Source organism: Manis pentadactyla, chromosome X (assembly GCF_030020395.1).
Source record: "Manis pentadactyla isolate mManPen7 chromosome X, mManPen7.hap1, whole genome shotgun sequence".
NCBI classification, from domain to species: Eukaryota; Metazoa; Chordata; class Mammalia; order Pholidota; family Manidae; genus Manis; species Manis pentadactyla.
This window is the reverse complement of record NC_080038.1, coordinates 125,423,384-125,446,613: the sequence shown is the minus strand read 5'-3', so window position 1 is coordinate 125,446,613 and position 23,230 is coordinate 125,423,384. Positions and strand designations below refer to the sequence as shown.

The 23,230-nt window shown below is 40.6% G+C and overlaps 2 protein-coding genes across 6 annotated transcripts in view; one reads left to right on the top strand and one right to left on the bottom strand.

Moving 5' to 3' along the window:
* Positions 1 to 2,603: 2,603 nt before the first annotated feature.
* ZBTB33 (zinc finger and BTB domain containing 33) lies at positions 2,604 to 10,210 on the top strand. 3 transcript variants are annotated; one of them, XM_036880801.2, is made up of 3 exons: positions 2,604 to 2,808; positions 4,429 to 4,532; positions 5,231 to 10,210. In XM_036880801.2, the coding sequence occupies exon 3, from the start codon at positions 5,233 to 5,235 to the stop codon at positions 7,249 to 7,251; it is 2,019 nt and encodes a 672-aa protein (XP_036736696.1). In that variant the 5' UTR covers positions 2,604 to 2,808; positions 4,429 to 4,532; positions 5,231 to 5,232; the 3' UTR covers positions 7,252 to 10,210. The 3 variants fall into 3 exon arrangements, with proteins under 3 accessions (XP_036736696.1, XP_036736695.1, XP_057352062.1); XM_057496079.1 differs by lacking the exon at positions 2,604 to 2,808 and adding an exon at positions 2,849 to 3,043; XM_036880800.2 differs by lacking the exon at positions 4,429 to 4,532 and having other exon boundaries at positions 2,608 to 2,808.
* A 1,174-nt stretch (positions 10,211 to 11,384) lies between these two features.
* TMEM255A (transmembrane protein 255A) overlaps positions 11,385 to 23,230 on the bottom strand; it is a 45,839-nt gene continuing 33,993 nt past the window's right edge. For all 3 annotated transcript variants that reach the window (XM_036880808.2, XM_036880809.2, XM_036880810.2), the window contains 2 exons: positions 19,282 to 19,425; positions 11,385 to 12,847 (listed from right to left, as the gene is read on the bottom strand). In XM_036880808.2, the coding sequence (XP_036736703.1) occupies positions 12,689 to 12,847; positions 19,282 to 19,425 (303 nt within the window). In that variant the 3' untranslated portion in view covers positions 11,385 to 12,688. The remainder of the gene's footprint in view (positions 12,848 to 19,281; positions 19,426 to 23,230) is intronic.

Sequence of the window (23,230 nt, the reverse complement as noted above, 5' to 3'; positions counted from 1 at the left end):
GAATGAATATCATTTTAAAATCTTTTATCATCATCAATTAATATGTATAAGTACCCACAAAATTCTTGGCATTTTAACACAGAAGACTTTGCTGCCCTAATAGAATTCATAATCAAGTTGAAACAAGGCCAGCAAACACTAACACCTAACTGATTCCATTATAAACCAATCAAAAACCTTTCTAGAATGTGAAAGCTCCAACTGATAGCTCCACATCCTGTTTTTAATCCACTGCGTACTTCGCTACTTTATTTTCCTTGACCCCCTTATCAGCATTTGACACCATTCCTTGAACCACTCACTTCCTTTGGCTTCATTCATTCAGCAGATGTATATCAACTCCTTTTGATATAGGTTCTTCTCCTTAAAATCTCCTGGGCTGTTTGAAGTAGGGTTAAACCTGCAGATAAAAGGAAAGTGAAAGGTGGAAACACTTGTTGAGAAACAGAAAATTAATGAAACTTTCCAATGATCTTGTCCCAAAGGCAATTTTTAAGGCCATTCAAGTTTCCTGGTCTGCTCTTCTTTCCTACTGAGAACTTAACTTAAAAAAAAATTCCCTTCCTGATCACTGGATCCTCTTTAATTATAGGTAGCTTTCACATTTTTTTTGCTGGGCTAGGGGGTGAGGGACATGACCAGAAGGGAAGAGATTTCCTGTGCTTTGAATTAACAGGTTTTCATCATACCTCAGTTGAGGCTCCACACTTTTAAAGCCCTTTCAAGAAGGGACAAAGGCTAAGCAATTATGTTGGCGGCCTTAGTGCTGTTGGTGCAAAATAAATTGTATTGTGTCTTCCAGTTTATTGAGAGATGACCAACAAACATTTGATATATGATGAGTGGCAGCTACATTGTGATCTGCATTTCGAAGATATGTCTCATGTTAGTTTTAGTTAACTAAGCCGCTGAAAGATAGAGACCCTAAACTTTCAAGATGCACTTTGTCATATTTCCTTAAATATTTTTTTGCTACTAAATTTTGGAGAAGGGTGACTCAGAAAAATGGTCACTAATTGGCTAAGTAGTTTTGTTAAGTGCTCAGTTGCCAGGAAAATACTACCATCTGATCTGCTTTAGTTTCTTTTATAACCGTGCACTCCTACTTCCCATGAAATGCTTTCTATTAAACAATGAGACTGTCATAATTTTAAGTCCTAATCAAAAACCAACAATGCAGTAATGCCCACATAGTTTGTTTTCCCACAATAAAAAATCTTGGAGAAAAGCCTAAGGAATTTCATGTGAATTTATTTCTGTGTGAAAATGCAACTGTATTACACCATTTTGGTGTTTTACTATGTGGTTTTACTTTACTGAGGAGAATGTACATAATTAGGGATAGATAGATGATGACTTCCTTGTCTGATTTCATGTTAAGGAAAATTAATTAGATCTGTTTTCATTCTGGAATAGCCTGATGGACATTTTCTCCAAGATTTTTGTAGGTAGGAGGCACAGGGATTTTGACTAAATCGGTGTAAATTCAAGTTTTTGGAAACTGATGCAATATTATCCTATACATAATTTTTAAAAAGAAAATGAAGGTAGTTAATGGCCTTATTTGTTAAAGAAAAAAGCTACTGTTTTGGCTGCTTAGTTGACTATGATCAATTACCAGCCTAAAGGGAAATAAATATTTTGCTTTCCAAATACCCATTTTGTTGCTTCATTCATCATGGTACTCAGTCAGAAGTGTATTACCAGAGGATTTCAAAAAATTACCAAAACTCATTCGTTTATTCATTCATTAAACAATTATTGAACACCTTCTGTGTGTCAGACACGAAAGCCCTTTGAGGAGGAAATGCTATGTAAATAAAAGTCATAGACTAACAGTGCAAGTCTTAGTATCCATCTTTCAAGATAGAGCTCAAATAGAAACATTCGGTTTGCTATTCCCTTCTCTGTGTCCTACATCTTGTACAAATATTTTTGTCCATGTGTGTGTACCTACCTACTGAGCTCTGAAAAGGTAGAGACCTAGGCTTACTCATTTTTGTATTCCACAGAACCTAACACAGATTTGGTACAGATGAAACAGGTGGTCAGCAAACGATAATTGAAATGAAGGAAATAACATCGTATTTATATTACGTATATATATTCTATATAACATTTAGTATTCAGCTGAAAAGATAGTACTTGTTGAAACACTAGATTTATCTCTGAAAAATAGTTGATTGTAGTGTAGCTGTTACCTTGTTTTCCTAGAAGTTTCTATTGCATTTACTCAGATTGTATTTCCAGGTGGCTATCATCTTAGCAGGCGACTGGCGCAGTTTCAAACTTGCAAAAGAAATGGAAACCCACAGAGGCCCTACCAGTTTTTATGCCCTAGAAGCTTGCGCTGAATTTAGACGAGGCGACCAGCTTCCCTTCGAACCCCGCCGCTCCTGGCTATATTATCCCACCTTTCCCTTTCTTTTTTCCCACCCTTTCGCCCTCCGGAAAGGGCGGAGCACTCCAGAGCTTCCCAGTCTTCCTCCGCCCCCTGCGGAAGCAGTCGAAGCCGAGTGGGGCGCCGAAGCGGGGCCGCCTAGCGCTCGCGCGCTTCCGGAAAGACCCGAACAGCACTCGGAAGAGGAGGGCGCCTTGGACTTCAGAGCTTCGCCCCCGCGCTGTGCCCTCTGTCGGCGGCGTGGGGCAGCGGTAGCAGCGGTGGCGGCAGCCGCGTCGACGTCGGCCAAGACTGGAGCGACGTTTAAAGAAGGAGCCGAGTCGCCGTGGAGTCCGGCTGCTTGTTGTTGGAGGACGCCCACCCTTCTGCGGGGCCCGACGACGAGCGGCGGCGGCACCGGGAAGCAGGTGAGGAGCCGGGCGGGAGCCGGGAGGGGGCGAGGGAGCGCGCCTCCTTCCTCCGTCTCTGGGCCTCGCCTGCGTTTGCATTCTCCTCACTTGAACCAGGAAGCGGCGGAGTCGGCGGCTCCGCTCCTCCGGCCCTTTCTTTGTGTGGGCCCGGGAGCGAAGCAGGGGACGGACTGGGAGGGCCGCGGCGCGGTCCCCTTCGCCGTCAGGGGCCGAGGGGCTGCCGCTGCCCTGGGTAGGCCCGCAGCGTGGGGAGCCCACCACAGAGACCCACTTGGCTTTTCCCTCGTCCCTCCGCCTTTATTTTTGCGCCTCTTTTTCTTCTAGCCCGTACTTTGATTTAGAGCTTTTCTGCCAGGCGCACCCGCCCCTTGCGTCCCCTTCCCAGGGCATAACAATGCCGCCTGCTTGGCCTTATCCCCTCCCAGCACCCCACCCGCCTCTTCGCCACCTTCTACTTTCCGTGGCTCACCGTGTTAACGCCCGCCCTCACCGTTCTGTTCGTACCTCATCAGTATTGGCCAGAAGCGGCCTTTTCGCATGGATTGGGATTAAAAACCTTGGTTGCGGCCGGCTGGGTGTAAATGGGAAAGAGGGGGTGGAGGCAGGAAGATGGGGTTCAGCTGCCGCAGGGAGCCGCGTGTTGGTTTGTTTCACTCCCTCGCGAATGGCGTTTCTCTCTTTTCTACCTTCACCTGCCCTCCTCAGTCAAGGATTTGTCTCACAATATCACGGAATGGCTTTTCCACGGTCAGGTCGCAGATCGTGCAGTGGGTGATTCTGACTGATTTGTGCTGTTCTGGGCCCTTCCTAACGGGGAGAAGGAAACCCAAACAACATGAAACCAAGTCCTGGTATCACCTGGACACATACATTTAATGCATTCCCTGTTGGAAAAAGCCATTTGCAAACGACAAAAATTGTGGAACTGTATTCAGAAAACCCGTTTGTCCACTTTTAAGTGACTTCTGTCGAAATCCCCATATTCCAGAAGCCCTGGTTGCTGGCTTGCTGTCCAAAGGTCACCCCCTTTCTGATGAATACCTTTATGGTAACCTGGAATTCCTTGGTACTGTTAAGGAGCAAGGCCATGTATCAGATGATGTTTTAAAGCCTTGATTTCTAGACTTTAAGTCTTTCTATTTTTAAGGTATAATTTTGAAAAATTTAGGAAATATTTGAGATGCCCTGCCTTCCACGTGTATATAACTTAAGCACTGTAATGACAGTCGTACTATATTGGTAACTTTAAAGGGAAAGAATATTAGCTAGAACAATGTTTCTTTACTAAAATTCCTTATCAGCTGATTGTTATTACACACACACACGTTTTGTTTTTTAACAAAAAACTGGGATTATCTTCTGCATAGTGCAAAAAAAATGTGTTTTAGGATGGTACACAGCTATACTATTAACTGCTCCCTTCCTTTTTCGAGAGTGATGTCTGCTCTCTTCCAATAAGTTTGTTTTCATTTTCACTAACACATTTGGTGTAAAAAAGTTCTCATACCAATGCACATAATTCTTTACCAACACAATGAAATGTTTTATGTTTTTGTGCAAATAAGCATTAAGAAATGATAAGCTTTCCTTTTCATTTGTCTTATTTTTTTACAATAGCATCTGTTGACTTCAGTTGGCACTCTGTTTAATATTCCACCTCTGGAGATTGCAAGGGTAGAGAGGTGAGGGGAAGGAGCAAGGGAATAAAGAAAGAGGAGAAGGTAAGAAAGGTCTTTCATAGTTTATCTAGGTGAGGCACCCCAATTTAAATAAAAACAAAAATAATGGGAAATTTAGAGGTAATAATTGTCAGCATTTATAAATATTGATTCAGTTACTGGCTGCAGGGAGTACCTTTTGAATCTGTTCTTAAAGGTAAGTTAAAATTTAGAGTATATATTTTGGACTGAGTATTGCACACACCAAGCTTTTCTGATTTAAATCCTTTTTTGTTCATTTTGTTTTGTTTTTTAAAATCATTCTTTTACAGGTGAATAACATATATGTTCATGATGAAGACTTTTCTTAAAGTTTTAAGGCAGTTAAAAATTAACTCTTAACTCTTTTTGAGGAGATAACCCAAAATTGGAACAAAGAAAATTAATTCTAGTATTTCAAAATTGCTTAGTAGTGATGCGTGTATTTGAAGTTCATAGGAAGAGATTACTGTTCAAATCTATAGGTCAGTTTACACCTTGCTTGTCTCTTCTTAGGGGGAAGTCATGAAATTTGACACATGGTCCAAAAACCAGCCTGTATGAACAATTTATATAAGAGTCAAAAAGTTATGCCAAACTTTGGTTAAAACTGAATAAACTATTTATTTAATGGTGTGATAGTTTAAATTCTGAATGATAAAGTACTTTTGTTTTTCTTTCCTAATCTTCTCCCATCACCTTCTCCTCCCTTTCTCTAATAGGCATGGAGAATAGAAAACTGATTTCTGCTACAGACATTCAATACTCTGGCAGTCTGCTGAACTCCTTGAATGAGCAACGTGGCCATGGACTCTTCTGTGATGTTACTGTTATTGTGGAAGACCGAAAATTCCGGGCCCACAGGAATATTCTTTCAGCTTCTAGTACTTACTTCCATCAACTCTTCTCAGTTGCCGGGCAAGTTGTTGAACTGAGCTTTGTAAGAGCAGAGATCTTTGCAGAAATTCTCAATTATATATACAGTTCTAAAATTGTTCGTGTTAGATCAGATTTACTTGATGAGTTAATTAAATCAGGACAGTTATTAGGAGTTAAATTTATAGCAGAGCTTGGTGTCCCATTGTCACAGGTTAAAAGCATCTCAGGTACAGCTCAGGATGGTAATGCAGAAACCTTACCTCCCAGTTCTAATGACAAGAACCTTGAAATACAAAAATCAAAAGATGAAGCCCAAGATAATGGGGCCACTATAATGCCTATTATAACAGAGTCTTTTTCCTTATCTGCTGAAGATTATGAAACAAAAAAGATCATAGTTACCGATTCAGATGATGATGACGATGATGTCATTTTCTGCTCTGAGATTCTGCCTGCAAAGGAGACTTTGCCGAGTACCAATGCAGTGGCCCAGGTCCAGCCGAATCCAGGCTCTGTTGCTATTTCAGATGTTGCACCTTGTGCTAGTAATAACTCTCCCCCTTTAACAAATATAACACCTACTCAGAAACTTCCTACTTCTGTGAATCAGTCAACTCTGAGCCAAACACAAGGAAGTGAAAAGTTGCTTGTATCTTCGGCCCCAGCACATCTGACTCCCAACATTATTTTGTTAAATCAGACACCACTTACTACACCACCAAATGTCAGTTCTTCACTTCCAAATCACATGCCTCCTTCAATCAATTTACTTGTGCAGACTCAGCAGCCACCAAACAGTGCTGTTTTACCAGGAAACAAGGCCAATGAAGAGGAGGAGGAGGAAATTATAGATGATGATGATGACACTATTAGCTCGAGTCCAGATTCGGCGGTCAGTAACACATCTTTGGTCCCACAGGCTGATATCCCCCCAAATACCACTTTTGATGGATCATTGACACAGAAGATGCAGATTCCTACACTTCTCCAAGAGCCACTTTCCAATTCTTTAAAAATTTCAGATGTAATTACTAGGAACACTAATGATCCAGGTGTAGGATCAAAACATCTAACAGAGGGTCAGAAGATCATTACTTTAGATACAGCTACTGAAATTGAAGGCTTGTCAACAGGTTGCAAGGTTTATGCAAATATCGGTGAAGATACGTATGACATAGTGATCCCTGTCAAAGATGATCCTGATGAAGGGGAGGCCAGACTTGAGAATGAGATGCCCAAAACTTCTAGCAGTGAGACGGCAAACAAACGTATGAAAGTAAAACATGATGATCACTATGAATTAATAGTAGATGGAAGGGTCTATTATATCTGTATTGTATGCAAAAGGTCGTATGTCTGCCTGACAAGCTTGCGGAGACACTTTAACATTCATTCTTGGGAAAAGAAGTATCCTTGCCGTTACTGTGAAAAGGTATTTCCTCTTGCAGAATATCGCACAAAGCATGAAATTCATCACACAGGGGAGCGAAGGTATCAGTGTTTGGCCTGTGGTAAATCTTTCATCAACTATCAGTTTATGTCATCACACATAAAGTCAGTTCATAGTCAAGATCCTTCTGGAGACTCAAAGCTTTATCGTTTACATCCATGCAGGTCTTTACAGATCAGACAATATACATACCTTTCTGATAGGTCAGGTACTATGCCTGTAATGAAGGATGATGGTATTGGGTATAAGGTTGATGCTGGGAAAGAACCTCCAGTAGGGACCACATCTACTCCTCAGAACAAGCCAATGACCTGGGAAGATATTTTCATTCAGCAGGAAAATGATTCGATTTTTAAACAGAATGTAACAGATGGCAGTACTGAGTTTGAATTTATAATACCAGAATCTTATTGAACTTCGTTGGAATATCAGAAAGTTTTGGGTTGGGTTAAGGGGCAGAGGTTTCAGAAGACCTGTAAAGCGAATTAAGGTGAAAACAAGTTAATTTGATTTCCATGTCATCTAAAGGTAGTCTACTTGGACTAGTTGATAAATTTTAGAAGCAAATTCTGAAAGTTTGAGTAGAGATTGAGAAGTTTCTCTTCCCTCCCCTCCGCCAATTATCTGTTTATGTAGTTATTAGCTTTCAGCTCATTTAAAAGTGGTGGGGGAAAAAAAGCTTGGAGAGGTAGTTTCCTGAATAGGGTTTGAAGCAGTCTAAGTTTTCTTTGAAAATAACTGGAGTTAGCATATCCCTAGTATATCTTACAACTCTCCCCTTCCATGTTAGCACTTTACTGCTGAATTTTCAATGTTCTTAATATTGAGACTATAAATGTGTGTTGTGTCTTGTATATGGCATAAAAAGTAAGAGCTTCTAAAGTTGTTACAGAAAATTTCAGAATAAGTCTCCACTTGATTGTGTATTCTGGTAGTCCAAATGGTTATCAGCCTCCTGCCTCCTTCCCACCACAAAAGTGACCATGCAGACGAGTGTCTCATATGAAGAATAAATTAGTTTTAGCTAATCAGAATTAAATCTTGCTTTTATAGCCATAGTCTGGAAAAGACTGGTGGCTGGACTACTGTGTGTGTGTGTGTGTGTGTGTGCGCGCGCGCACACACATATATATGTATATACACACATACCCTTGCAGTGTGGTCTCTGTGGGCAGAAATACTAGTGGGAAACAAATTTCCATAATGCAGACAGGAGGAGATGAAAAGTTCTGTCACATTTGTTTTGAATTCTGTGCTCTTCCATAAAAGAGACAGAGTGGAAGTGAATGGGGATTTTTTGCTCATTATGGTTAGAAATACTCCCATGAAATTTTTCACATTTTGAATCTGAAAGCCACCAAATCATTAATTTTATGTAAATCTTTATAAATGATAGTTTTCATAAATGAAACTGCTACATATTTTGTGCAGGAGGCTGCTGGCATATATTTTTAAATGTTCATATTACTTAAAATCTGATAGGAAGTTTTCATTTGAAATAGTTGAATCAGTGATCTAGTATTTTCCCTTCAGCAAGACCTTTTCATTCCATCTGCAAATTGCTGCACTATCAATAGCAATCAGAAGCTATATGTGGAATGTTTTATAGGCTTGTTGATTCCCATTTATCTTGAGAACAATAAATACCACCTTTCTTCCTTTTAAAATGACACATATTTAAATACTTAGAATAAAGTCAACTTACTGAAGTGTTAGTGCTAAAAGGAAGCAGGTTGGAACAAATATATAGCCTAGCATTTATAATAGGATTGACTTGATGGACTTCTGTAAATGACTTTTTGCAAAGGAAAAAAATTAATAGATAACTGAAAAAGATTGTTGTGCATAGTTATTAGTCATTTGTAACCTTGCTTAAGTATTTCTTAATTCAACATAGATATTTCCTTTCTCCTTAACCATGTATTTTTGAAAATAGTCTATTTCTTGACCTTGAACTTAAAGCTTTAATCATAATTTCTCATGTATACATCATTCTTCTGAAGGTAAGCTAGATTTGAAGATAAAGATTTCAGTGTTTCTTAACTTGGTAGCTGAGGGTATCAGGCATCAGTATTTACAATAATACCAGGGGAAAGAAAAATACTGTAATCCTTTGCTTACTGAGGACTAGAATGATGCACAACTGTTTTCTGTGAATCTAGACCTTCAAACCATTTTGTAAAGTAATCCTTGGAAGATTTTAAATTACCTTACAACTTAAGACTCTGATCTCTGGAATCACAGTATCTGTTTCCTTTCTGTGTAGGTATTGATAATATTACTCTGTGTGGTGCACTATGAAATTTTCAGTGGAAATTTGTTTGAGTTTCATTAATGCTATTTCACCAGACATAATTCATTCTACAAGTGTGAGAGACACTGATACCAGCAGAGCTGCCAGACCTTTCAGACTTAACTTATAGGTAAATTAATCTGTCATAATAAAACTTGGTAGTTTCTACAAGGCTGTTACGACAAACCAGAACTTAATTCTATAATGGGAAACTATCCATTCTGAATAATACCAATATAATTATTTGCTGCTGCTGTGCTCTATGTTAATCTGAGTGTGAAATTTAAACTCTATGCCTACTGAAGGTATCTTGAGTTTTCTTGGAGGAGGGAAACTGGAAAGCTAAAATTGTATTTTTGCCAGAAGACTCTTACTTGCATGTATGTCAGGGTCTTCAGTTTTTCTAGAAGTTTCTATACCTAAACTTTGGAATTCATGTAGAATACTCCTTTGGGGCTAAAACACTGTACTTGGAAATCTGTAGTAAGACCCTGTTTAAAACTTACAGGCTTTTCCTGTTTTATACTTTGCTTTCTGGCTATTAAACTTCCTTTTTTTCTTTCAAGTTGGCTTTAAATTTGCTCTGTGTTAAATTACATGTAAATATTCTGGATAGGAACGTTTGAAATAGGATTTGTTAAACGAGGTGAAAGAAGGTGAAAATATTCAAACTAAGCAAAGATTTTAAGATATCATAGCAATCTTGTAAGATTCATGTTAAAATATATTTTAAATGATCATTATCCTTTTGGTGGTAATGATCCCCCACATACAACTACTGAATGAGGAATTGATGCTACATTTTTTTCCATTGTACCAAAAAAACAAATGGTAAAGATGATCGAGGTATTTTGTATTGTCAAGGCATGTATAGTCTAAGGGATTACTTGCTCATTCCACAGCACTGGCTTCCTCACCTCTGTCAGTCATATGGAACCTTACTCATTTCTACCCAATACTGTAATGTCCATACTTGTACAATCTTCCTTATCATGACTTTAAGTTCTACTTTTCTTTAACTGTTACCTGATACTAGTTCATAGAGTTTCTTATGGCAAAAATAAAAGGTTTTAATTCTGATTTTTGAGTGCATTTTTAGTGCATTTTTATAAGATTATATTTCAAAAATTATTTAGACTTTTACATTCTTTTTTCAGTTTTTGTCATAGGAGATGAGCTGTATTTCTGATGACAGTTAAGCAGAATTTCCCGTTAGGTTTTACATGTTGGTTAATCACATCCCCATTGTATCATAAACCATAATAGTCAAAAGAGAGTCAGTTGCTAACTTAGAGTGTTTTTAATACTTTCGTAGATTCCATGAAGACACATGTAAGTGGATAAGGAGGAGGATAGTTTTATTTGAAACATCACAAAAGCAATCTGGGTTTCCAACATGGCAGTGAGAATGGATTTTAAGCAACATCCAGTTTATACAGGTTCTGGATTAATATTTTAATGTTTCATGCCCAGTTCAATACTTCAAAGCAGAATTAGGAATAAAGCAGTAAATATTACAAAATGCAGTCAAGGTACATATTGGAAGTACAAATTCCTTCATTACAGCAAATGTTTTGCAAAAGAGTAAAGCAGCAGGTATTAATTTTTCTAAGGTAACATGCATTTTATATAATTCAATGTAATAAAAAATGAAGCTGCTCAAATTAAGTGTTACAAAAATCTATTGTTTCAAGTTATTTTGTAAAGTAAGAAAAATACATAGAAATGAGTCATAGAATCTTAACACTTTAAGAAATGTGGTAAATGTAGGATATACCCTGTAATGGTGCCTTTTAAAAAATTAAATATTCATTGAAGCAAAAGGTAAAGTGTAAATGGCAAAAAAATTGAGTATTACAAGTTGATATTTGTGTAGTACGTCAATTTGTTAGTCCCTTTTTGAAATCCAGTAGAATTTTGATATGCTCAGAACTGTAGAAAACAATAGTAATTTTAAATAATGCAAAAGGGTTATGGTTTTTCAGATTTGAATCTGGATGAGACATCATTCATGATGCTGGAAGTTGAACGTTTTGCAAACATTTACTGTGAACAATGAGGGCACTTGTTGTGCCTTGATAATTCTTGATGGCTGGGTGTCTATAAGGTAGATGGGAGCACCAGCATTTGCCTGCTACCTCTAATCCATCAAGTTGAGAGGTAGCAAAATTGGCTGGAAAATTTTCCAGTATGTGTTCTGTGTTTGCAGAACTATCTGATTAGGTACCCTCTTGTAGCCCTGTATTTATACATTATACAAGTGTAGGATTATCAGGCTTCCTTGAAATCAGTCAATTCTCAGGTTAACCTAAGATCGCAATGAAAGTGTTCATTCTAAAGTGAAGGCATGGGTGCCAAAGTGTTAAATTCATCAGGTGGATGATTTAAAGCTACATATAATAAAAAGAACTGTACAAAAATACAATGTGCCGAGTGGATTTTAAATCTATGATAACACTTAAGAATTTTTCAAGTTGGCTACATTTGATGTTTAGCAGACTTAAAGCGGCATTTTAACGCTTTCATAATCTTGAACACTGTCATGATTGGTCTCAACAGAAAAAATGACCAGTAAGAGCAGTGGCATTAAAATACAGATGATTCTTTTGGGGTAGGGTGCAGGATCCATGCGGTTTGCTGGGATTGAAGCACAATATTTGAAGAGTAAATAGAAAGATTAGTAACAATTCGTATCATGAACCAAGAACCTAATATAGCATTTTTGAACCTCTGAATTTTAACTGAAAGATTTGTATCTCCTGTAGCAAATGTATTTTGTAATACTGCAACATGTAGTAGAACCACTGTCCCCTAAGTTAATCTGTATAACTGAGATCGACTTAAAACCTCACATGTTGCTCTGTGTATTTCGGTGCTTCCTGAACAATTACTCATGTTCCTCACTACTTGAGGGAATATTGCACTTTTCCCTTTGAGAGGTACCAGTAACAAAAGCTGAGCTGAATGATCACAATAGTCATTTTTACAATAGAGAGAATAAAGGAGTAAGATGTGGGCAGTGTTTTTCAACACCAGACACAAGCAAACTAAATCTTAGTCAGAACTCTCTGTATTGGAACTACTATGTAGCTCCATCATCTGGGAAATTTTCCGTAGGGACTGACAGTAGTGGTGGGGAAAGACAGGGCCTACAAGCCAGGTTCTTTTTGCCAATGTGCTAGGGTGGCAACCTGCCAAGGGCCTTAGGACAGCACTCCGTTTACACAAAATGAAACAGAGATGGCAACCACAGTCCCTCTCAACACGAGGTTGGAGCTGCCATAGGGTAGTGCAGGTCCCAACACAAGCTGCTTGCGGGGCTGGCTCTCCAGGCTCATTTAGAGTGTGCACTGCCCTTCTCAGAAGTGCTGCGTTCAGCCTAGCCACCCCTGCTCTGCACTGATAACGAAGAAGCTTCGTCCCTCTCTTTCCCTAGGCTGGCAGGCTGTTGTAAAACTTGACGCATAAGAATCTCACTTAAAATTTTGTACCGTACACACTTCCACTAAAGCAGAAATACAAAAGCCACAATAATCTCTATAGCCAGCAGGCATTCCTCTAGGGGCTGTAAGGTGGCGGCTTTTCGAAAGGCGGATAGTAGGGTGGAGAGTAGCGGGGTGGTGCGCTTGAGGACCACATGTAGCTGGGCGAAGGAGAGGTAGACTGGGGCTCGTCAGAAAGTCCAGAGGGAGGGGAGGATGGAAAGACACTGGAGTGCTGTGAAACGAAAATAAAGTGTCAGTTTTTGCATTGAGGTTGCAATTCCCCCAAAGCCAGTCATTAAAAATCAATATGGACCAAGTTTGTTTCTGTTTGGAAAAACAAAGAGCTAAACCTCAAGAAATTAATGAGGGGCATAAAACTGAGGTGGCCCCACTTTCAGTCACTTGGGCTGAAAAGATCATGGAGAGATAATCTTGGAATCTTGGATTACTCCTCCCCTTATCTTTGAAGCAGACATCCAGTCAGTTACCAGATCCTTTTGCTCCTACTTCTGTGTGTCTCTTGAATCCATCACTCCCTTTTCCATGTTTCTAACTCAAGCCTTCAATACCTCTCCCTTCAGCTGTGGCAACAGCATCGCAGTTGGTCTTCAAAAAGGTAGTTTTGGACCTTAAGAACATTTGAGGTTAGGCCCTTACTACTTGGGGGAGTCTTTGCTACAATAATATATCACAGAACCCATCTCATAGACAAAACCAAAGCAAAACACAAAAACTAAGGCTGGAAAGGTTCAATGGCCTTCTTGGATCTGGGTCTTCCAACTTAAAAGTCCAACAATTTCTATTTCATCTTAACTGTACCCCCTGCTTGGGCAGGGTAGGTTAGAAGTGAGAATACCAATGATAGGAACGAGGAGCAATTTGTCCAGTTACAGAGACATGGTGAATTCAGTTTGACTTTGGTCATTGTTTGGCAAGGGAGCAGATATGGATTTAAAAAATACCTAGTGAATTGGCATGTTAGTGGTCATTTGCACTGCTCTTTCCCTGGCCCATGGATAGCCTTGACTCTAATGACTGTCCTGCTCCAGGAGGGTTGGCCTGTTTTGTTCACTGCTGTATCCCCCAGATCTCAGAACCATGCTTGGTGAGTAGTAGGTACTCAAGAAATGTTGAGTGACTATAACTTCAGAGGTATATAGGATGAAATTGGCATGCCTTTTAAAATTAAAATCTATTTTCAAAGACTATGGTCATACCTTGTGGATACAGTTGCCTTGCTCTAGCGTGGAGCGTGGCTGAGGCCTGAAGGCTGGAGTGGACTACAGGGATGGCAAGAGGCAGGAGGCCAGTTTTAGGCTCTCAAGAAGCACAAACAAGCCAATGAAGGGGACTAGAGACCTGCAGTTTTCTGTTGTATCTCAGCTCTAGGAAGAACTAGTATATTTTTTAAAAAGACCCACTTACACCAAAAATTGTCAAGAGTTCAAGTGGTATTTAGGGAGGCCATGCCTTTAGTTTGTTGTGCTCACCAGAGTCTGAGTAGATCACATCATTTTGCCAAGCCTAGAGCGATCTAGAGTCAGCCCTGGTAAGAGGTTGGAACCTAAGACCAGTTGGCTGGTTCTCTTTATCGCCAGTCCTGACCTCTGCACTCCTTAGGAAGGGAGGTTCAGGCTTCTAGGTCTTGCCTCAGACCCTGAAATATCTGTCCCTTACCACATAATGTTGGGACTGAGAAGTGACTGTAGCAGCCACCATTTCCCCAACTGCCCCATCCCATCCATTATTTCGCTGGGAGTGAAGGAATGACAGGGTCCTAGAATCTGCAGAGCCTTTAAAGACAAAACAACTCTAGGCACTGGGCTCAAGACAAGACAGATTCCTTCCTAAAATCTCAATTTTTCTCCTCCCTCCAGGAAGACACGCTTTCTTAAGGACATCTGTTGAGTGATTTCCTAGTTTTCCACTCTGCACGGTAGAACTCTTTGTCCTCCTTGCCCTTTCTCCTCTTCTGTTGCTTTCTTCAGCTAAGGGTGCTGGTCCTCTCAACCAGAACCAAGAGCAAAACTCCACAGGGACAAGAATCCCTGTGCCCAGGAATGCGGGACTCTGCCCCTCTACATCCCACTACAGGATCGTGAGAGTTGGAAGGCCAGTTGTAAGTGTTCCAGCCACAGAAGGGAGGCTAGAGGCAGTTCTGTCTGGAGAGGCATTAAATAAATGGCTGACTTCCCCAGGCAGCAGCTGCCGTGGATGGCAGTTGTACACTCTGATAATAAGAGGGTGGTACAACGGCCTTCAGTTTTCACTTCTCAGTTTCATGTTTGGGAAGTACTAGGGGGCCAGGGATAGGCTGATTCTCACTTCCCTTTGAGGATGCTGGGTGTCGTAAGGATAAAATCGAAGGGCTCCTGCAGAGCTAGGGAGCTAACTGGCTGCAGTCCACACAGCCTTGGAGTTTGGGGGCAAAAGGCCCACAGTAGCAGTGCCTAGTTTCCTAGCAACAGGCAGGGACCTTGGGAAAGACCTTGGCTTTGTTGCAGCTGGGGAACTGGCCTCGTGCACTTTGTTTCCTGCCTCAGAGTCAACTTTACTAATGGGAAAGGCAGCTCAGAAGAAGAGAATCCTTCTTTGAATCCTTGCACACCACAAAGCATGAAAAGCATCCAAATTGCCTACTGCTGGCTTCTGGAGTTGGTCCTGAGACGCTGGGGCGGCCTGCAGGCAATGGTGCTTCAAAAGGTGTGTCACCTTTTGGGATGCACGCAGCTCTCCTCTCCCACCACTGCCCCATCTCTGCCCAGTGGCTGACCCACACTCTCCACGACCCATGTGGACTGCTGTCACAGCCGCCTGCATCTCTCCTCAGGAGCACTGAGAGGGAATGACTCAAAGGAGGCCTGTAACTGGCCAGGTGATAGAGGTTACCAGCAAAAGATACTGGGTCCCAAGGTTTGTAAAATCCAAGATCTCTGGGTTCTTTGCATTCTCCCTCTGTTTGTGCTCCAGAAAGCAAAGGCAGGGGAGATGGAGAGAAGAGCGGACAAAAGGAAAATAAAGAAAAGTGGGGGAGGGGGGGAGGTTAGAAACAAGAGAAAGAAGGAGAAAAAAGGGAAATTTTTGCAAGAGAGGGGAAAGAAAGAGAAAAAGTTGAGTGGCAGCAGCAACAGCCTTTTAAGGCTCTCAGCAAACCTGTGCCATACACTGCCTCCCCCAGGACTAACTCAATCCATTCACTAAATAGGCCCAATTTATAATGGGTCATTTTTAGTGGCTAAGATCAAACCTAGTGTACCCTCGTGTGATTTAATAGAGAGCATTAACAGAGGTGCTTGCATTTTGCATAGGCTGAGAGGTTTGTTTTAAGCCAAACCTGGCATTTCACCAAATGGACAGAAAAGGGATGAGAGCACGGCTAGAGGGAAGTAGGGGGACTGTCCCAGTAGGCCAGACTGCAAAGTATGGCAGGAACTCTTAAGGGGTTCAGCTACACTGGGTTGAATTTTCCAGAAGAATAGAAACTGATGCTTTATATGCTACAGAATTTGGACTACTTGGCTGAAGCTGAAGTATGGGTCCTGGGGAAATGACTGTGAGGAGCTAGAGAAGTCAGTGTTGGGAGATTAGCAAGGAGGCTGAGGAGGTCTCAGCTTATATCCTGCCTCCTTAGGAGCAAGGACACTTAGAATTCAGTGTCTGAAAGAACCCTGTATCTGCAAGCTCAGCACTCACCAGCATCCTCAGGGCCAGCTGAACAGCCCCAAGGCCTCGGTCATGGGTCACTACAAGAAATGTTTCCTGACAAGGCGATGTTGAAGAGTTAAAACAAAACCCTATAAATCTCTTTCCTATTTCTTCTATCAGCCTCAGGGCAAAAAGGAAACAAGTCTTCAAACACAAACTCACATAAACAGTCCAATTAGGAAATGATTAGAATGGGAAAGTTATTCAGAAGAAAGTCTACAAAGATCAGTGTTCCCACTATAATTTGGTCCCTTTTACAACCTCAGAAGAGCAGAAGGGAACTCTTGCTTTTCTGTGGGCTGGGGAGCCAAGTCTGTGCTGCTGGTGATTTTATTGTCAGAGCTGATCTATGTTTCGCTGACTGCTTTCTACTTATCTGGGAACATAAGCAGATGTTCCCCCGTCCTCTTGGCTTTCTTGTGTTAAGACTGGTATTTCCTCCTATGAAACTAAGGGAATGGAAATTGGTGAACAGAAGAAAGCTCAATGCAAACACTAAAACAAAACACCATTTAACTTCTAGAGGGAAACAAATCACTTAAAAACATAACCCTTAAAACCCACACCACACAACTATAAAGTCTCCAAAAAGGAAACACCAAAGACAGCTTGAACCTAGGTAAAGAACCGGGAGAGGTACAAGAAGCATCCCTGCAGCCTCTGGAGTGGGAGCAATTAACAATGTCATAAGAGAAAGTAAAGAGACCTTTCAGAGCTATGATTAGGAGGCGCATAACCGAAGTCAGTAGAAAATATAAATATCCTAAAATTAATTGGGGAAAACATCTCTGCTGTGCTCAGATTTACGGCTGCCCCAAAGAATCCCTCAAGCCCATCTCTGGACTCACACAGACCTAGACACAAATCCTTGCTCCTCTCTTTACCATCTCTGGAACTTTGGGAAGTCACTTACTTTATGACCCCATCATCTCATCTTAAAAATGGCAACAACAGGAATATTTCCCTCAAAGGACGAAATGAGGTACAGGTAAAGCACTTACCACAATGTTTGGTATATAGCAAGCGCCCAATGAGTAGGAGCTGTTATTACAAAGTATTGGCTTCCACACACTCCTGAAGTCCTTGCTATCAGCACACTGTGTAGGTTTGGCTTAGGTGGCTAGACTGCAGCCCTTTGCTGGGTTAGGTACCCTGTTTCTGAGTTTCCATAGCATTCTGGATAAGTCTATTTACTTTTCTGTCCCCACTGCTGTCCCCTGACTACCCCCTGCCCAAGTCCCTAGACTGATCTCTTAATGCAGGGCCTAAGGCTCGTTCAATCTCTAGGTCCTCAGCTTCTAGCACAGTGCCTGGCACATGGGAACACAAAGGAAACATTGAATTGAAGCCAACAGCCTATGTCACCACTGCCATTGTCAATCTTATGTTCATCCCTGGGGTAGGGTTTGAATGAGGAATGATGAACAGACAGATGGCTCCATACCTAGAGAAGGGCTTCCTATCTTAGAGTTGGCAGCAACCATCACCAAGAAAATGACTGTTCCTACTTCAGGGGTTCATTGTAAAGTGAACATTTCTAAAATTAATATTATCAGTGTAATGTACTTTGATATTAAAAACTTGGAGGCAGCCTCTTGGGCTGGCCCCTCTGTCTCAGGATGACATTTTCCTATAGGACCCCAAGAGAATGGTGACCCTTCTGTCTTATGTTCAACATCCCTGCATTCTCTTAAAGGATTCCTTTTTTGTCTCTGTCACAACTAAAATGACCTTTGCCCCTCTTGATCATATTTCTGTTTTCCAGTCTACATCACCTATTTGGATAGTAATTTCCCTAAGTTGTCTACCTGTGAATACAATAGGCTTTAAAACAAATTCTAATATTTTTTTCTAAGCTTTCTTGGACACCTCCTTGTTCTAGTACTGTATTTTATAACAGTGAACAAGTCCATGTTCACACTGTATCTATTTTGATTGCAATACAGAGCCCTAGACCTTCCCCAACAGTATCTAAACCAAAGTACGTTTTATTCAACTAAATGGGGTTTTCCAGTCTCAATTATTTTGTTAATCTGAAGCTGAAATTAGGTTGCCCAAGGGCTTTGTATTTCTAAACTGGCTGGTTAACTGGAAGCACCCCCAAACAGTCATGCTTTTATGTTACCTTGGAGCATTACTGGGCTCTTAGTCAATAGAAGCAAATTCATTATGTATTTCCCTCACTTCAAAGGATTTCCTTTGGTCCCTGAATTTTGAATCAACCAGATTTTAGTGTAATCCCACTCTTCAGTGGTCAAGGGTTTATGATCATTGTAAATGCCTAAAAGACTATGTCCATTGTTTTCCTGAAGTGCCTAGGTCAATGCTCTGCACATACCAAATCCCTCTTAAGTGCCTTTCTGGGTTCTGTTTTTCTGTGCTTAATCTCAGCTCAAAAGGAAAAGGGGAAGGTGCAAATTTGGTAACCCTATTTCAAACCTATGTGATAACAACACAAAAAATCCTGTTATAAAAAGTTTTTTCTCTGTATAGTCCTAGTTAGGAAGTCTGGAGAACAAAGAGGGGACTTTTTCCTCATTACAGATTTGATTCAAATCCTTGTGTGGCTCAGAATGCCCTTGTGCTGAGGAGCAGGCCTAGGCAGAAGAAGGGAGAAAGCCACTGTTGGACAGGGGTCCATGGTGATGTATTAATGAATACCATCTTCTTCTTGGTGTAGGTCAAGGCAGTTTAGAACACCTTGATCCTATTTCATTATCTCCTCTTTTCCTCCATCTTTCTGTTTCTTCTCCTATGTCTTCCCCACCCTCTCCATCTCTCCCAAAATTGCCTGCCTATGTACTCCTTAAATTAGCCTCTGGTTCCCACAGGCTGGTAAAGGCCATCTGGGATAAACAGGATGACCACCTCATACATATTAGGAAGGTTCCATAATTAGGGTGACAGCAAGAGAGCAGGAATGGAAGGTTAATGGAGAGTTCTTTTCTCCTCAAAACATACCTGAAAGTCATAAGCAGAATATGGTGGCAGGTGAGGAGAGCTATGGTAGTAGGTATTGTAGGATGCCACTTGGGGACGAGCATAGTAAGAAACAGTTGGATGGGCATTTTCAACAGAACAGTTCAGTGCTGGAAGAGTTGGGCTCTGTAGAAAAACACAAATTGGAAACAACATAAAAGTTCACCACTAGGAGAATGGTTAAACAAACTGGTACATCCATACTATGGAATACCATCCAGCTATTGATGAAACAATGATGTGGACCTATATTTAGTGACAGAGAAAGTTGTCCAGGGTATATCGTTGAATTAAAAAAAAAAACAACCAGCAAAAAATTATGGAGACAATAAAAACGTCACTGGTTGCCAGGGGTTGGGGGGAAGGATGAATAGGCAGAGCACAGAAAATTTTTAGGGCAGTGAAACTACTCCGTGTAATACCATAACAATGGGTTTGTGTCTTTATACATTTGTCCAAACCCAAAGAATGTACACCACCAAGAATGACCCTAAGATAAACTATGGACTTTGGGTGATTAAGATGTGTCAATGTCAGTCATCTTTGGTAACAAATGTCCCACTCTGGTGGGGGATGTTGACAGTGGGGGAGGCTGTGCATGTGAAGCAGCAAGGAGGTACATGGGAAATCTCTGTACCCTCCTCTGAATTTTCTTGTGAATCTAAAATGGCTCTAAAAAAAGTCTTTGAAAAAAGCCACCATTTTACTTGCACAAGAACAGACCGATAGATCAATGGAACAGAACAGAGAGCCCAGATATAAACCCAAGCATATATGGTCAATTAATACACGATAAAGGAGCCATGGATATACAAAGGGAAAATGACAGCCTCTTCAACAACTTGTGTTGGCAAAACTGGACAGATGCATGCAAGCGAATGAAAATGGATTATTGTCTAACTCCGTAAACAGAAGTAAACTCAAAATGGATCAAAGACCTGAATGTAAGTCATGAAACCATAAAACTCTTAGAAGAAAACATAGGCAAAAATCTCTTGAGTATAAACATGAGCAACTTCTTCATGAACATATCTCCCTGGGTAAGGGGGAAAAAAAGCAAAAATGAACAAGTGGGACTATATCAAGCTAAAAAGCTTCTGTACAGCAAAGGACACCATCAATAGAACAAAAAGGCATCCTACACTATGGGAGAATATATTTGTAAATGACATATCTGACAAGCAGTTAACAACCAAAATATATAAAGAACTCACACACCTCAACACCTAAAAAGCAAATAACCCTATTAAAAAATGGGCAGAGGATCTGAACAGACACTTCTCCAAAGACGAAATTCAAATGGCCAACAGGCACATGAAAAGATGTTCCACATTGCTAATTACCAGGGAAATGCAAATTAAAGCCACAATGAAATATCACCTCACACCAGTAAGGATGGCCAACAGCCAAAAGACAAACAACAACAAATGTTGGCGAGGTTGTAGAGAAAGGGGAACTCTCCTACACTGTTGGTGGGAATGTAAATTAGTTCAACGGTTGTGGAAAGCAATATGGAGGTTACTCAAAAAACTAAAAATAGAAATACCATTTGACCTGAGAATTCCACTCCTAGGAATTTACCCAAAGAAAACAAGATCTCAAATTCAAAAGAACATATGCACTCTGTGTTTATTGTACCACTATTTACAATAGCCAAGATATGGAAGCAACCTAAGTGTCCATCAGTAGATGAACAGATAAAGAAGTGGTACTTATACACAATGAAATACTATTCAGCCATAAGAAAGAAACAAATCCTACCATTTGCAACAACATGGATGGAGCTAGAGGGTATTATGCTCAGTGAAATAAGCCAGGTGGAGAAAGACAAGTCCGAAATGATTCCCTCATTTGTGGAGTACAACAACAAAGCAAAACTGAAGGAACAAAACAGCAGCAGACTCACAGACCCCAAGAAGGGCCTAGCAGTTACTAAAGTGGAAGGGTGGCGGGGGGCGAGTGGGGAGGGAAGGAGAAGGGGATAGAGGGGTATTATGATTGGTACACATGGTGTGTGGGGGAGTCACGGGGAAGACAGTGTAGCACAGAGAAGACAAGAAGTGACTCTGTGGCATCTTACTACACTGATGGACAGTGACCTCAATGGGGTATGGTGGGGACTTGATAATATGGGTGAATGCAGTAACCACAATGTTTTCCATGTGAAACCTTCATGAGAGTGTATATCAATGATACCTTAATAAAAAAAAAGAAAAAGAAAAAGAAAAAAGCCACCATTTTACATTAATATAGCATGGTTCCAATTTATATAAAAATAAAGACCCAAACAATTATATAAAATTGACCCTTGAACAATATGGGTTTATACTGTGTGGGTCCACTTATATGCAGATTTTTTTCCATCAATATTTTGGAAACTTTGGGGGAGATTTGAGACAATTTGAAAAAACATTTTAATTTCCGTAACTTACTTTATTGTAAGAATACAGTATATAATACATACAACATAAAAAATACATGTTAATTGATGGTTTACATTATCGGTAAGGCTTCCTTTCAACAGTAGGCTACTTGTGGTTAAGTTTTGGGAGCGTCAAAAATTTTTCAAGGATTTTTGAACATGCAGGAGGCCAAGTGTATGTTTGCACATATGTAAATGAAATTAATCTGAAAAGATTTACAACAAACTGTTAACTATGTTTGTCTCTGGGGAGGGGAGTAGTATTACTGGGAAGATCAGTGGGGACTCTTCACTTTCTATGATACAGCCAGAGTTTTTACGATATGTATTACTTGTGTCATTTCTCTCAAACATATTATTTTGAAAAATTCAAACCTATAGAGAGTTTGAAGTCATTTATTTTCCTTGGTTTTTCGAAACAAAAAAGGAAAAGAAAAAAATAAGACCCAAGCTACCAAATGTCAACTAGACAAGGCTGAACAGGCTACTGCTCTTGCTATGAGGGACATGTGATGAATCACAAAAGGGTTTGTAAAGGTTGTGAGGATGCTTACAGATTTCAACCTTGCTAAGGAGCCCTCATGCAGACATGAAGGGCATTTACTTCTCATCGGCCCTGCAGGTTAGAGGCCAAACCCTAGCAGTGCACAGACACCATGAAAGACCAAGCAAAGTATATTGATCCTTTTTTTTTCTTTGCAAAGAAAACAATGCTGAGAGAATTTAATACCATTTTTATAACATGGTGGTGTGTGTAGCCCTTCAAAGTTTGGTTAAAGCTAATGTTGTCCAGGATGGGAGTCCTGCTCTCAACAGCACCTAAGCACTGGTAAAGGACGTCACCACTGCTCATTAGTTCCCAAGAGCAACTGTGCTTTGTACCTGATGAGTGCCACGTGGGTCAATGTGCCGGGTAAATGTTTTTCTATTTTCCATGTCATTGACTCTGTCTCCATTCATGTAGATAATCGAGAGCTCTCTGCACAATCAATATATCTTGTTTCTGGTACATATCTATTCCACATTAATAGAGAGCAGAAACCCTCCTCTCAAGTGATGACAGTGTGTGTGTGGGCAGGTTTTGGCAGGGGCACAGGCAACCAGGTTAGGGAGTTGGCAGAGGAAACTCCCTTACAGCAAGTTTCAGCACAGTTCTGTTGCTGTCTTCCTTGGAGTGGGTTACTGTTTACATCTCTAGAAAGTCTGAAGAGCTACAAACCTCAGTCATTATGATGCAGCTCACAGACAGCCAGAGAAATGTTTGTCAGCCTCTCTCATGCATGGAAGAAGGCCGAGATCTTGACCATTCTAAGGGCTGGCTCACTTTACAGAGGAAGGGTGCTCAGAAATGCCCTTACCTCTTCACCAGAATTCTAAGAAGAAATTTCATCCCTGAGGAAGTCCCAGAAATCATGTTCCTTTAGCCTTCTCTCAATTAAAAACACACCCTCCAGCTCTTGCAAAATGAAACCACTTCTATGCAAATAAACTAAGACCAACCATAGAGAA

What these genes read in the sequence shown, in the direction of transcription:
- ZBTB33 (XM_036880801.2), top strand. Translation starts at nt 5,233, where the DNA reads ATGGAGAATAGAAAACTGATTTCTGCTACAGACATTCAATACTCTGGC.